The sequence below is a fragment of the Hypomesus transpacificus genome, chromosome 3 (genome assembly GCF_021917145.1).
Source record: "Hypomesus transpacificus isolate Combined female chromosome 3, fHypTra1, whole genome shotgun sequence".
Classification (NCBI taxonomy): Eukaryota; Metazoa; Chordata; class Actinopteri; order Osmeriformes; family Osmeridae; genus Hypomesus; species Hypomesus transpacificus.
This window is the reverse complement of record NC_061062.1, coordinates 3,076,809-3,090,506: the sequence shown is the minus strand read 5'-3', so window position 1 is coordinate 3,090,506 and position 13,698 is coordinate 3,076,809. Positions and strand designations below refer to the sequence as shown.

General features: G+C 47.6%; 2 protein-coding genes across 7 annotated transcripts; one reads left to right on the top strand and one right to left on the bottom strand.

Moving 5' to 3' along the window:
• Positions 1-300: 300 nt before the first annotated feature.
• ckba (creatine kinase, brain a) lies at positions 301-5,282 on the bottom strand. Of its 3 annotated transcripts, none has more exons than XM_047049329.1 (8): positions 5,245-5,282; positions 2,274-2,461; positions 1,961-2,115; positions 1,730-1,862; positions 1,256-1,427; positions 1,028-1,151; positions 716-905; positions 301-619 (listed from the first exon to the last, which is right to left on the bottom strand). In XM_047049329.1, exons 1-8 carry the CDS (start codon positions 5,265-5,267, stop codon positions 441-443), a joined length of 1,164 nt encoding a protein of 387 aa, XP_046905285.1. In that variant the 5' UTR covers positions 5,268-5,282; the 3' UTR covers positions 301-440. The 3 variants fall into 3 exon arrangements, with proteins under 3 accessions (XP_046905285.1, XP_046905277.1, XP_046905294.1); XM_047049321.1 differs by lacking the exons at positions 2,274-2,461; positions 5,245-5,282 and adding exons at positions 2,919-3,120; positions 3,663-3,845; XM_047049338.1 differs by lacking the exon at positions 5,245-5,282 and having other exon boundaries at positions 2,274-2,894.
• Positions 4,168-12,709, top strand: trmt61a (tRNA methyltransferase 61A). Of its 4 annotated transcripts, none has more exons than XM_047049762.1 (4): positions 4,168-4,341; positions 5,641-5,995; positions 8,466-8,732; positions 11,642-12,709. In XM_047049762.1, the coding sequence occupies exons 2-4, from the start codon at positions 5,665-5,667 to the stop codon at positions 11,953-11,955; spliced, it is 912 nt and encodes a 303-aa protein (XP_046905718.1). In that variant the 5' UTR covers positions 4,168-4,341; positions 5,641-5,664; the 3' UTR covers positions 11,956-12,709. The 4 variants fall into 4 exon arrangements, with proteins under 4 accessions (XP_046905718.1, XP_046905694.1, XP_046905712.1 ...); XM_047049738.1 differs by having other exon boundaries at positions 5,638-5,995; XM_047049756.1 differs by lacking the exon at positions 4,168-4,341 and adding an exon at positions 4,348-4,490.
• Positions 12,710-13,698: the final 989 nt, after the last annotated feature.

Sequence of the window (13,698 nt, the reverse complement as noted above, 5' to 3'; positions counted from 1 at the left end):
ATTCTGGTCACGTGGCCATCATAACGAATTGAATATGATTTGTCATGCTGTGAATGTGGACAAGAGCATTTCCTGTGTATTTATTTCATTATTTTCTCTTAAACGTTTTACAAGTAGCATATTGTTTTCAGTGTAAATAATGTACCTTACTTTAAAGACAGCTACACAATTTACTTCATTTATTTTATATTGTTTAAAAATATAGATGGAAATCATGTAAATGCTCAAGGTAAATCACGTGTCAATTAAAATGTCTAAAACCTGAATTGTCTTGTGGCAGAGTAAGAACAAAGCAAGTTGTCATATGGATCAAAACAGTTTATTCTCATGTTTAGATTGCAATAAGTGTTCCTTTAATACATTGTGCATTCCAGGATAGTGTCACACATTCATTCAACTGACATGGGGGAGGGATAGGGAAGGGCAGCAATCAGAAGTGTTCACTTTTGGGCGGGCATGATGTCATCGATCGACTGGCCCTTCTCCAGCTTCTTCTCCATCTCCACCAGCAGCTTGACTCCATCCACCACCATCTGGACCAGCTCCACCTCAGAGAAGCCCAGGCGGTCAGCGTTGGAGATGTCAAACACTCCGCCCACTGCAGCCGTGTCCACGCCACCTTGGGGAGAAACACAGCATGAGATGAGCCAAGGCCTTGTGGCTTACGCAGCCCTGACGGCAGAGGGTGCGAGTGTCTCCATCTCTCTCTCTCTACCTGTGCCGCGCTTCTGCAGCCTCAGCCTCTTGAGCACCTCCTCAAACTTGGCGTTCTTGCTGAGGTTGGGCAGCTTGACGTGGACCCCAGCACGGAGCCCGGTCCCCAGGTTGGAGGGGCAGGTGAGCACGTAGCCCAGGTGCTCATTCCACATGAATGAGTGGCCCTTATCCTTGAACAGGGTCTCAATCTGTGACAGATGGGGGGTGGGGGGGAATACAAATCAAGTCCAAACAAACAGTAGGCTGATCTAACGTGAACCCTTCATCTTCCCTGCCCCATCACATTAAGTTCCTGTTTTGTTTGTTTTACCTTGGTGAGCCCAGTGCAGAAACGGTTGAACACTTCCTTCATGTTCCCGCCCTGCTGCATGGAGATGACACGGAGGTGATCCTCCTCGTTCACCCACACCAGGAAGGTCTTGGTGTCGTTGTGCCTACAAGGACAAACACAGTTATAATGTTCCAATGGTCATCAAGGCCAGGCGTCCCAAGAACACAATCCCCCACAAAAGCCATTCCCCTGGAAACCCCCTCTCACCAGATGCCCCTGCCATCGGGCCAATCGCGGGCCATCCCTGAAGCCAGCAGCAGGGGAGAGACAGGCTTATCAAAGAGGAAGTGGTCATCAATCAGCTGCTGCTGCTCTGCGTCTGTCATGTTTTTCAGAGCGTAGTACTTCCCCTTCAGGTCGCCTGACAGGGAGTCGAGGGCTGCAGGAAGGGAAAGATGCATTAGTGTGGTCTGAAATGCTGAACCACATAATGGGGGAATGACTCCTTAGTTTAGACAATACAAAAGGACACCATAGGTCACTATCCAGATTTAAAAGTTGGCTCGCAAGAGGTTAAAAATAGTATTGTGCATACTGGTACTACCAAAGGCCACATCTCCCCTCTAGTTTATACCACCATTATCACAAGCCACTAGAGGGAGCCATCTACACAGTAACATGGTCTGAACATAGCTCCACGCCCCACTGCAGTGTTGAAAGCAGAACTTAAGAGATCGATACCTTCAATGGAGAGCGTCTCAACACCCCTTCTCTCTCCACGGCTGCAGTGGGGGGGCAGGCAGAACCCTCGGATGCTCCTGCCTGTTCGCACGCGAGAGCTGAGGACGTAGTTGGAGTCCAGATCATCACCACCCTACAGGAAGAGACACCAAAGTCAACTCAAGGTTCTTCACATGATGTCGTGGAGAATCCAATGGGTCTCCCAAGAGACGGCGATGGGGCCTGGGGCACCTTCAGGTTGCTTGGGTTGAGGTCCGTCTTGTGCTTGTCTGAGGGCTTGTACCCTCCATGTCTGTCCTCGATGATGGGGTCCAGGAGCTCCTTGAAGACCTCGTAGGTCTCCTCGTCCCCGGCCACGCACCCCACCGTCATGATGAACGGGTGGCCTGGAGGGGCATGCCCACAACACGAGTCAGACGGCACCGAGTGGGGACATGAACCATGACATGACAACGACAAAACAATCCTCGCTACACTGAACTTGCTGAGGAGGAATATATGTGTTGAATGCTCAGTCTACTGCCTCAGGATAGGTCTGTTTTACCAGGATTGTCAACCCCTGTCTGGATGACACCATCTATGGTGAATCCGTTTGGAGTGGCCCGCTCTCGTAGGGTCTTGTACATGTCCTTGGTTAAGACCTTGGCCATGTGATTGTTGTGCACGCTAAGATCAGGGAACTCCTCCTCAAGTGAGAGCCGCTTGATGGTCAGTTTGGACATCTTATCATTTCTAAACGGTAACAACAAAACACACATTCTACAGGGTGAGGGGAGGCCAACTGTCATGCTCTCTCACATGCACAATTCAAGTTGTCGCTGAGAGTTACCATTATTTATAGTAAGGAGTTGCAGGCTTCTCACGCTTTATTGAGTCCACTGTTTTCAACAGGTTCGGTTTTGTTTTCATTCAAGTTCTTACTGCTTATTTGGTGGGCCTCTTATCTTTAAATTGGCAAGATGAAGCCATTGGCATCATTCAAAGGACTTGCGTCCCTCTTTATGAGAAGTCATGCAATGACATGTCACATGCCTCGACATATCAGCAAGCTCATAATGCAAAAGGTGATCCCTCCCTAAGGTCGGAGCGCTTTTTACGATTTTGCTCGCTTAAACGCCCTGCCCCTGCTAAACGCACTTTGAGACGCAGAGCAGATGGCTTGATGGTTGAAAGCCGATTGGGTCTTTACCTGGGTTATCAATCCCGGTTTGAATGACATCATCCACTGTAAATCCACTGGGCGTTTGTTTGCTCCTCAAGCGCTCGTAGATGGCCGGAGTCATCACCTTGGCCATGTGATTATTGTGCTGGCTCAGGTCGGGGTACTCCTTGTCGGAGGCGTACTTCAGCTTCATCGCGTTGTGGGTATTACCGAACGGCATGGCTGATCCCTGGCAGCACCAGAGAGTGAGGGGACAGTTGGTGAAATGTATGTTGTGGTGCAAAATCCACACAATCACAGGGTCGAATTTGGTTTTAGATGCGAAATCACGTGAATTTTGTTTTCGGGTAAAGGAATGCGAATTAACCACAACCATGATGTAATAGTCTACTATTAAATAAGTCTACTGAAAATACAATGGGTGCATTTAATAAAGTATTCAAATAGATAGCCTAATGAACACTCCGATACACAAAAGAAAGATTAGGACTAATAGTAGCCTACAGCCTGTAAATACTTAGCTATGTGTTAAATGTAATTAACATGCACATTAATGTAAAAGAAACGGAATATGGTAGGTTAGAGGCAAAATACGCATCAGTCGCATTACACATTTATAGATTTGGTCAACACACGGTTTTCTATAAGAGTAGGGAATAGGCTACAGACAAACTGACGTCTCAGATGTGTGATTTTGGGTTAAAAGGGGGTTTCATTTCCGTAGTTTACTCAGAAAAGTGATAAACAATTAACTAAAAAAAGTTGTCCTACCGTTTGTTGCTGCTGTTGACTACTACTACTAGTGGATGATACAAAGATCCCTATTTTTCCGGTTGTTGGAGCGAACACAACTATCCTGCGGCTCTGATGGGAGATGATCTTGAGATGATTTTTATAGTAGATCAACTCTGCTCCCATTGGCCAGTATTTGTAGTCCATTCATTCTATTGGATGACAATGCAAGAAACTTGGAAACATTTTCCAAGGCTTCCACTCCCTTTTAATTTGACGACCAAACTTAGACGTTTTTAATTCAATTGCATCTCATGTGAATGTAATTTCTTTAAATGGTCCAGATAAAATGTTGCAGCTTCAAGTTACCCGCTGTGGATGCACGCATATGCACAGGTGGCCAGTCTTTAATACAGGTTTATTCAGTTGATGGAATTTTACAACTGATGTATTGCATGACACTCATGTGTTTTATGTGGAGGTACTACTATCCAGTGACAGACTCGTTCCAGTGATTACAACGTCATCATTCAGAGACAAAATTCACTTTGCCAACGTTTGAGCCCATCCTCACAGCGCAGCGTTTGCGCCATTAGCAGATTTACATGACATCTTAACAGCCTATAACTGGCTGTTCTACCTCTTCAAAAGACGCAAAATGGTCCTAGTTTGAATCCGCCTTTGCTCAGTTACCACGCTCCTCAACAAGACCACGTGTGTAAGTTTAGAAACAATTTCATTCATTTCCCCCTGTAAATACAATATATGTACTGAGTCATCAGAAATAGAACCTTGCTTGCTAGCTAACGTTGTCAGAGGCAAGCTCATAATTTTCACATCTGTTTTTGCAGAAGATCTTTTAACACGGTGGGTTTTTTCAATAATGTGAAGGTTGCAGTAACTAGCCAGCGTTAGGCAGCAAGTTGAGATACCTAGCTACAATGATAGTACGGTAGTAGCTAGTTACAGTAGCTAACGACTTTTAACATACATCTATTGGCTAATTGGAACCCAGCATTTGCAACATAAGCTTGTAAACTATTTCGCTAACTACAGTACTAGCACTAGTAGCTAGCTGTCAACAGTAGTGCAGTGTTAATATGTTACTTGTGATTACTATTAGTACAGTACTACTGTACAGTACTGAGCTAACGAACTGTCAACATATTGTAAATGTTTTCTATCTGGCTAAACGTAGCTACTGTCCTTTTGACGTAAAAAGCGGGCACGTAACATTTTTTACGGGAGGTCCGTTTCATCAAGCCCATCCAATTTCCAATGTTGTCTCTAAAAGAGTACAGTACTGTACTGTAGCTGGCTCTACACATGTTAGCTACTGTAATCAAACGTTGTTTAAAAAAAGAGTTAGCTAGCTAACTACCTGTCCAGCTGCAGTACAGTACTTGGCAAATACAAATGGATTATAGCTAGACTACAGTACTGTAGGCTAACTGTAGACCTACTGTACAAGACTAGTAGCTCTACAGTAGACCTAGGCTAATTAAGTGCACAGTACTGTAGCCCATTCAAGATTGATTTTGAAAACGTTTACGTGAATTACATGAGCAAGAAATCGCTTAAGTATGTGAACTCGACCAATGAATTTCAGTTATTCACTTACAGTTTCTCCATTTGGCTCGACATGGCTGCCTTTCAAGTAGAAGAAATCAAATACAAAATGAATTCCACATATATGGTCGAAATTGAATGATGCCTGTTTCAATTCAAAACAAGAAATGCGCGTGGCACATTCTATTTATTTTTAACACCCACGCGAATGTTCTGGAAAACGGCCTACTGTGTTAGAACTCCTGTCTACAGTTAGGAACAACTTTACCATTACAGCTGTGACACAGTACCCTCGTCCATAAAAAAAGATATTAATTATAATAAATGACAGAAATACCAATCAACCTCTGTCGATCAATACAATTCAACCTCTTCTAAGACTGTAGAGATCACTGATCATATTGCTACTGGAGTGAAACATTGACTCTTTCATTTGACTTTTCAGTAGATCGAAAGTGGTACGAGGCATGTCATGAGTTTCGTGGAGTATTCAGAGCTCATTAAGGAGGGGGATGTTGCCATCATCTACCTGGGTCATGAATCCATGATGCCAGTCCGAGTACAGAAGGGTGCCCAGACGCAAACACGTTATGGAGTCATCCGCCACTCAACAGACTTGGTTGGCCAGAGATTTGGTTCAAAGGTCACCTGTAGCAAAGGTGGCTGGGTGTATGTACTGCACCCCACCCCAGAGCTGTGGACCCTTAACTTGCCCCACCGCACCCAGATTCTTTACACCACCGACATCGCAAACATCACCATGATGCTGGAGCTGAAACCAGGGTCGTTTGTCTGCGAATCAGGTGAGAGAAACTCGAAATGTTTACTTTATTGTATGAAACATCTTTATTCTTTTGTTCCCTACAATCATAGGAAGGCCGGTCCTGATGTCATCTCTTCAACTCTGCTAACCCCTCTCACCCTAGTAGGCACTTTGCCTTTTCTGTCCACAGACCTAGCGATTATTTCCACCGCCAGTCCTGACCTCCAGACACCCACTTGTCTACTTGAAACCCGCCCTGTGTGGGAAGGCATGTTGCAAGTATCACAGCCTTCTAATGGTGCCTACGTACATTTGTTTCGGAAGATTATAATCAACAACAATAAGCAACGTGGGGTCAGATGGCTGAGCGGTTAGGGAGTCGGGCTATTAATGAGAAGGTTGTTGGTTCGATTCCCGGCCGTGCCAAATTACGTTGTGTCCTTGGGCAAGGCACTTCACCTTACTTGCCTCGGGGAGAATGTTCCTGTACTTACTGTAAGTCGCTCTGGATAAGAGCGTCTGCTAAATGACTAAAGGTAACAAGTTTATGCATAGTTAGCTCGTTCTAAAAGGTTGCCAGTGCGGCAGGAGTTTTCCGTGTTGTGGATGTCTGGATGCTGCATATGCCGCATTGCTCCCCCCCCCCCTCAGCCTGGAGGTTATTGATGGGATGCTGTTGAATGTGTGTGTGTGTGTCCCAGACGTGATGTCAATGAACAAACTGCTTAGTCAGCTTCCCCTCCCGCCCCTCCCTCCTGGAACATGGGGGGCCGCAACATGTCTGCAGTGATGTCACGTTCCTCTGCCTGCTCTGATGCGGATGCGTCCGGTAAAAACGCTGGCTCATGCCTTGTTCACATGTGCAGCCAGGCCGACGCAGAGTCACTGTGTCACTTTCTGAAGTGTTTGGAGTCGTGAAATGGATCCCCAAGTTCCGCCATCGTCCTCTTAATGATCCTTGTAAATGCCTTAAGGCTCCATGATTCTTATTTGTGAAAGCCTGCACTATTATTTGAGTGCTTGTCTCATTAGATCTATTATTCTTTGGTTCTTTAATCTTCACCCATTATCTGCTCACGCATCAAATTTGATGACTAAATTCAACTGGTAAGTTATCAATTAAGCTCTGCACTGCGGTATTCAGGAGATCAACTTAAATGAGGTGGTCTAGGATTTATTGCGGGAGCTCTCCAGATGCACAGTGCTTAGCTGTGATGAGCATTTAGAGGACACAGTGTTGAAGTGGGCAGGCACAATCATGTAGATAACCCAGTTGCAGATTGCTGGCTCTGCTGACTAGACTACCAGAGCCTTGGGAGGAGAAGCCCTCCTGCTACCCCAGTCTGGTGGCATCTCTGTGGGGCTGGACAGGGATCTGAGGGAGGTCCTGTGTGTGAGATGGGAAAGACACTGGTTCTAGTTCTGCTCAGACTCCTCAGACAGTTAGCCTCACAAACGGTGTTGTCTCCGTTTCTGTCTTAAATGAGGGGATGAGGCTTTCCCCCTGACTGAAGGAACTCTTGTTGTAGCCACTGGAGAGGAACATTCTGCTGGAAACAGGCCTACTGTGTCCTAGGTACAGAGACCCATGGAGCTGTGTGTTGTCCTGGGCTGGGTTAAGGTTGCAGGTCTCCATGGGAGACGATGGAAACCATGTTTGGAATTTTAGTACTCGGACTAAACTCCCTTCTCATGCTAGGTTTGTGGTGTGTTGAATATGGCTGCTCGAGTAGTCATGGACGACACTGAGCAGAGTTGTGTGACTGTCTTTGCCTACCAACTGTGACTTTATCTGAAACCCACACAGAGACAGATTACTCGGCCTTTCCGTTCCTCTCATATCTCCCTCTTGTGTCCTTGTAACAGTGTTCTCTCTTTCTCTCTCTCTCTCTCTCTCTCTCTCCCTTACTTTCTCTCTCTCTCCCTTACTCTCTCTCCCTTGCTCTCTCTTTTCTCTCTCTCCCTCTTCCGTGCCCCTCAGACTCTGACGTCAGTCATCCGGTCGAGTGGCATGGCGTTTAGCAAGTCAAAGTGGCGCTGTGGGATAAACATTGGCTCCTTTGTTGCCATGAGAACAAAAGCAGCAGTGACGCAATATCAGGAGGGTGAGGAGGAGTATGATGGGGCGCTGTAGGCTGTCGCCGTTTCTCCCTGCTCAGACCGCTGGTCATGTGACCACCTCAGAACCATACACGCCAACACAAGGACAGGTATTGTCCTGGCCTTATGACAGCGCTGTAAGGTTCACTACATCAGATGTTGCCTTCAGTTTTGCCTCGATCATGTGACGGTACCTGTAAATATGTTGGCGTGATTGTCTCTCCGTAACGCTCGTGAACCTAGTTTGTCTGTGTCTTGTGACACCTACCAATAACTAACCCAATGCTACAGGACTGTTGTTACAGGTCTAGAAGCTGCCAAATGCAGCAGGACCAAAGTACTGTGTGTCTGTGCCTGTTGCAATCGGCAACTTAACGTGAAGTAACCCAGAGACTCTGGTTGGTCCACAGGTACGGGCAGCGGATCGCTGTCCCACGCCATCCTGCGTACCATCGCGCCCACGGGCCACCTGCACACGGTGGAGTTCCACCAGCAGCGTGCTGAGAAGGCCGGCGAGGAGTTCAGGGAACACGGCGTGGGTCACCTGGTCACCGTCCGCAACCAGGACGTCTGCAAGGAGGGCTTTGGCGTGACGGGCGTGGCCGACGCCGTCTTCCTGGACATCCCTTCCCCCTGGGAGGCTGTCTGCCACGCCCGGGCTGCTATGAAGAGGCATGGTAAGAGTCTGTGGGGGTGTGGGGGGGCTTGTTTTACCCTTGGAGGGACTAAATGTAAGCATAAGTATAGTGAAACATGAAAAACTTGACTTTATGGGGCTCTTTTGCTGGGCTCCACAAGATGCTTAAGATGCTTTTTTTCTGGGGGTCTTGGTGTTAAAGTTTGAGTGAGCCTAGGGTTAAGTTAAGGGTTAATAATGTTTCGAGAGAAGCACATTTGTAGTGGGAGTGAATGGTCGTGCCGCACCAGGATGGAACAACATCCCCAGCCTCTTAACGGGAATTCAATTATTTAGATTTATTATGAAAAAATAAAAATAATGTAACATTAAATCCTGGTTAGACTGGAGCATAGCCCAGCCCTTTCTCTGGCTAGCATCTCAGCCCCCACGTCAAATATCGATCCAGGTCAGCAGAGCTCTCGTTAAATTTGCCCTTGAATCGTGTGTTTCCCTGGGACTCGGCAGGGTAGCCAGGCTAAGGAGCACGCAGTCCTCTGCTCGGTGGTCTCCATGGAGACCAGGAGCCACAGTGCAGTGGGAGGAGGCCTGGGCAGGTTGGCAGGTCGGTGGGTGGTGAAGGGTGGAGAGTTATGGGCCGTAGATGGTTACCTGGAGAAAATGCACCGCACTGCTAACAGAGGAACAGTTCCCTAGCTGCAGTTCTAAACACACCAGTCCCAGTGGTTTATGAACTGCCCAGCCATAGCCCAGGACAGAGTTCATGTTTGTAATCCCGCAGTGAGTAAACACACTGAATCTGATTAAGCCGAAGCCTCAGTTTGACCAGGAATGTAAGAGCACAGAACTGCGGCGTTCACTGTGCCTCCCCTTGTTGGCATACGGTGGAGTTCTCCCTTATATGGCTTCGATTCTGCCTTCTCTTTAACCACAAAACCCCTCCTTTACTCTCACATGCACATGCGCAGACACATGCACCCCATGCAGCCAGATGTACTCGTAGCATCAGTCCCATGACCATACAGGGCTGTGTCACACAGGGATAACATTTGGAGTCTTCCCTCAGGGAAAAAACTAATTTCCCCATGTATAGAGCTTATAGGACCCCCTCCTTCTCTGGAAGGGAAACTTTACGTACTGTTTCTACTCATCAACATTCACCTGTTAGCATTAGCTGTCCAGCCATGGCCTGTGTGCAGCCAATTGTTTCTATGTGAGGCAGTTCATCAATTTCATCTTGTAGGGTTAAAGTTCTTTGAATGTTCACGAGAATGAGGCGCCGGAATGGGCAGAACATTAAGATGAGACAGTGGAAACTGCGTTTGCCCTCCTTTTTTTTCTTTTTTTTTCCCCTCTCGCTCCCTCATTCTTTTCATTTTTGGCCAGAGGCCGGGCCCTCTATTTAGAGTAGCTGTATGGAGGGCTGAGGGGCCTGGATCCTGGTACAGCTCTCTCTCTACCCTCTCTCTCCCCCTCTCTCTACCCTCTCTCTCTACCCTTCCTCCCCTCTCTTTCTCTCTCCCCTCTCCCCCCTGGTTGCCAGGAGACCAATGGGTTGTGTTCTGCTCTGCAGGCAGAGGGGCTACATTCAGTCAACTGTATTAAACATTTGAAAGTTCCCAAATGCTTCGGATACTTGTTGGAGAAATTGAAGATGTAACACATTTATCCTGTATAAGAATGATTCTGTGTTCAGCATTCCTTGTGTGTAGAGAGAAGCCTACCCCCAAATCTGGACTTTGGGTAACATGAGGCATACGTAAACAAGGTGATCTGGGCTGACCACTCTCTCTTACTGGAGAGGCCATAAAAGATGTCTGGCCTTATCTGTGTTGGGTGAATCATGTGGTCAAGCTTACAGGGGTCAAAAGGCACACACACGCACACACTCAAACACGCACGCACACACGCGCGCGCCAGGTCTATGCAAGGAGCCAATGAAGAAGAGCAAAGGAACATTTGCATGCCTTTGTCTTAACCAATGACTGTAAAGAGCGGTTCTGCTTAAATAGTTAGCTAGCACAATATGCTAGCAGACAAACTTTGTATTGCGATCAGACTTTGTCTCCTTGCTGGCAAGAATTAAACTATTGTACTTTCTTTGAATCCGACGACTCATGTGCATTACTTAAGAAATTATCCTAACAATACTCCAGTTAAAAACAAGAACTTTTTAACATGTAAAGACGTGGTGTATCATTCGAGCACAAACAGGACAGGCATCGGTAGGGGAATATCAGGTGAAGACACAACTGCCTCAGCGAGATCAGTTCTGTCTTCGGTCCTCTGTCACTATGGAAACCTAGCTCTGACAGCAGGCCCAGTGTGTCCCCTAGAGGCCGAGGGCCTCTGAGGTTTGGCCCTCAGCAGAGGGGGAGGAGATGCTGGGGAATCCTGGGCTAAGTGGATCTGCTGTGATCCTGTGTGAAGTCAGGCCTGGAGGGTAAGCGACACTCATTACTGGTGTCTGTCCCTGGCTCTCTCAGGTTGGCCATCTCTTCTGTCCCAGCCCAGCTTCCCTGTTAACCTGATTTAGCCTTCACTAGCCTATACCCTATTTTAGGATGGTAAGTTTGTTGTCCCATATGATTGGTGTAGATGTGGTCCTGATGGATGTGGTGCCTTGATTGAGGGTGTGGCCATAAGTACCAACACACATGTAATGGCCAAATGTGAGCTGTGAAAGACTGACATTGGCCATGGTCCTTTTCTCTGCCATCAGTCCTGTGTTAATTTATCTCCCTTTTTTCTCTCTCTCTCTCTCTCTCTCTCTCTTACCTCTCTCTCTCTCTTACCTCTCTCTCTTACCTCTCTCTCTCTTTTACCTCTCTCTCTCTTTTACCTCTCTCTCTCTCTTTTACCTTTCTCTCTCTCTCTTTTACCTCTCTCTCTGTCTACCTCTCTCCCTCTACCTTTCCCTCAACCCCTCTCTCCCTCTCCCTCCCGCAGGGGGTCGTGTGTGCTCCTTCTCCCCGTGTATCGAGCAGGTGCAGCGGACGTGCGAGGCGCTGGGGGAGGAAGGCTTTGAGGACATCAGCACCTTGGAGGTTCTGCTCAAGGTCCACGACGTCCGCACCGTTTCCCTTCCCCTGCCCGACTTCGGGTCGGAGGCCCCCCCAAAGATCTCCTCTGACTCCACAGGAGAGGAGCCCCCGCCCGTGGCCCCCAGCAACGCCTCCGTCTTCTGTAAAACCACCACAGCCCCTAGGGAGATGCCGGGTCACACTGGATACCTCACCTTCGCCACCAAGCCCAGAGGGTAGAGAGGGGGGGTGGATGATCGAGAGCAGGGAGGCTGGGTGCAGCCTGGAGAGGAGACAGAGGCTGGGTGTGTGGGGGTCCAGGGAACCCCAGAAGCCTCAGAAGGACCTGACCTCTGACTCAAGACTCACTGATGGGTACATGCCTTTGCTTTCTCAGCTGGAACCCTGTTGAAGTTCATTTGACTGCTCACCTCCTCTCACATAAAGGAATGGTGGCCATTTCATATATATTTGGGGTGTACAATAACTAATCCAGGGTCTATTATTATCATCCCACTAAACTCAAACTATTTTTTTTAATTTTTGTCATTTTATTTCTTATTGGATTGCGTACATACCAATATTCTTTCTGTTTTGTATTTGTTTTGTCGTTTGAAAAAGATAACAAACGAGGTTGATCAGACTTTGGTTTAACTGTAACGCTGGATGCAGCTCTTCTGTGAGGAGTGTAGAGAAGCTGAACACCTGACTGTCCTTCCTACCGCTCTTCATCTTCTCTGTTCTGTTTCTGTCACGGCGTCTGCCTGCCGTCACCACTGCTCCGCGCCATAAAAGGCAGAGAAATGGCAGCCGTTTCAGACTAGGCCAGAGAGGAGGAGGAGGAGGCAGGAGGAGGTGAGGATTTTCCAAGTGCAGACATCCACACTGTCTGGATACATACGACTGTCGATGGGAGACTGTTGAAGTGAACTCTCCTTTTCTTTCTAACTGAATCATGTCAGCCAGGTTGTGTCAGGGAGATGCATTGAATAAAGACCCTTACTATAGTTATATGTTGTGTTTTGTATTTGTGGCAGAGGATGGTAAGTGACGTAATCCTGAGATTACAGGGGGCTGTATGAAGTCCAGTGCCGGCCAGGCCCGTTGTGTTAAGGCTGACCCTCTGTGGATGTGTCAGGGAGCTGTCCCACCTGCAGCCCCAGAGGCAGCAGCCTGTCCTGGGCTACGGAGGGTCTAATCTGGACGGCCCCGGGCTGGGAATAGCAGCTCTGAGCCCGTGGAATCCTGCTGCTAATCAGCTTGTCATCTGTCCTGAGCTGAGCTGTGCACATCCCTGGACCACAGCATCGCAGCGTCCAGGAGGTTAGAACCCAGCACAAGTCACATGGGCAACATGACAACCGTCGCTAAGGAGGGGCGGGCCGGGGGCAGGAACAGCTAGGGAGATGGCTTAGAGATGGCTAAGAGGTTTGAAACAGTGGCCCTCGGGTAAGAGACCAGTGTGAGGGCATTTAAGGCAAACAAATGTCACATGTGTATTGTCGGTTCATTTCCTTGAATGGGTTAACAGACAATCTACGTACAATTGCAGAATCAAACCAAGGCCAGCTAAAGAACCAGCGAGCCGCTATTTCACAGGTCAGACAGCAGAATAATCTATACACACCTACATCTTTATGAATTCTCCTCTTGCCCATTTGTCCTCCTGAGATTCTAACCCCTTTTAATCTTAGGCTTGGTGATTTAAAAAAACAAAAGTAGTTGATGAGATTACAGCAGGAAAGCGACTCAGAGACAAGCTGCGTCTTCTTCATGGTACTTGTGGCTATTAAAGCCCTTCCACGAGCTGGTACGCTCTGGGGTCAGGACAACCACCTCAGTATCAGTGACTAAGTACCCTGAACCCAGTCATGTCTCACTGGGAACAACACCTTTGTCACCTGACCACCAGCAACGTGTGTGTACACTGTCTACAAGGCAACATACATACAAGTACCTCGGGTTAACAGAATCGAAAGCTTA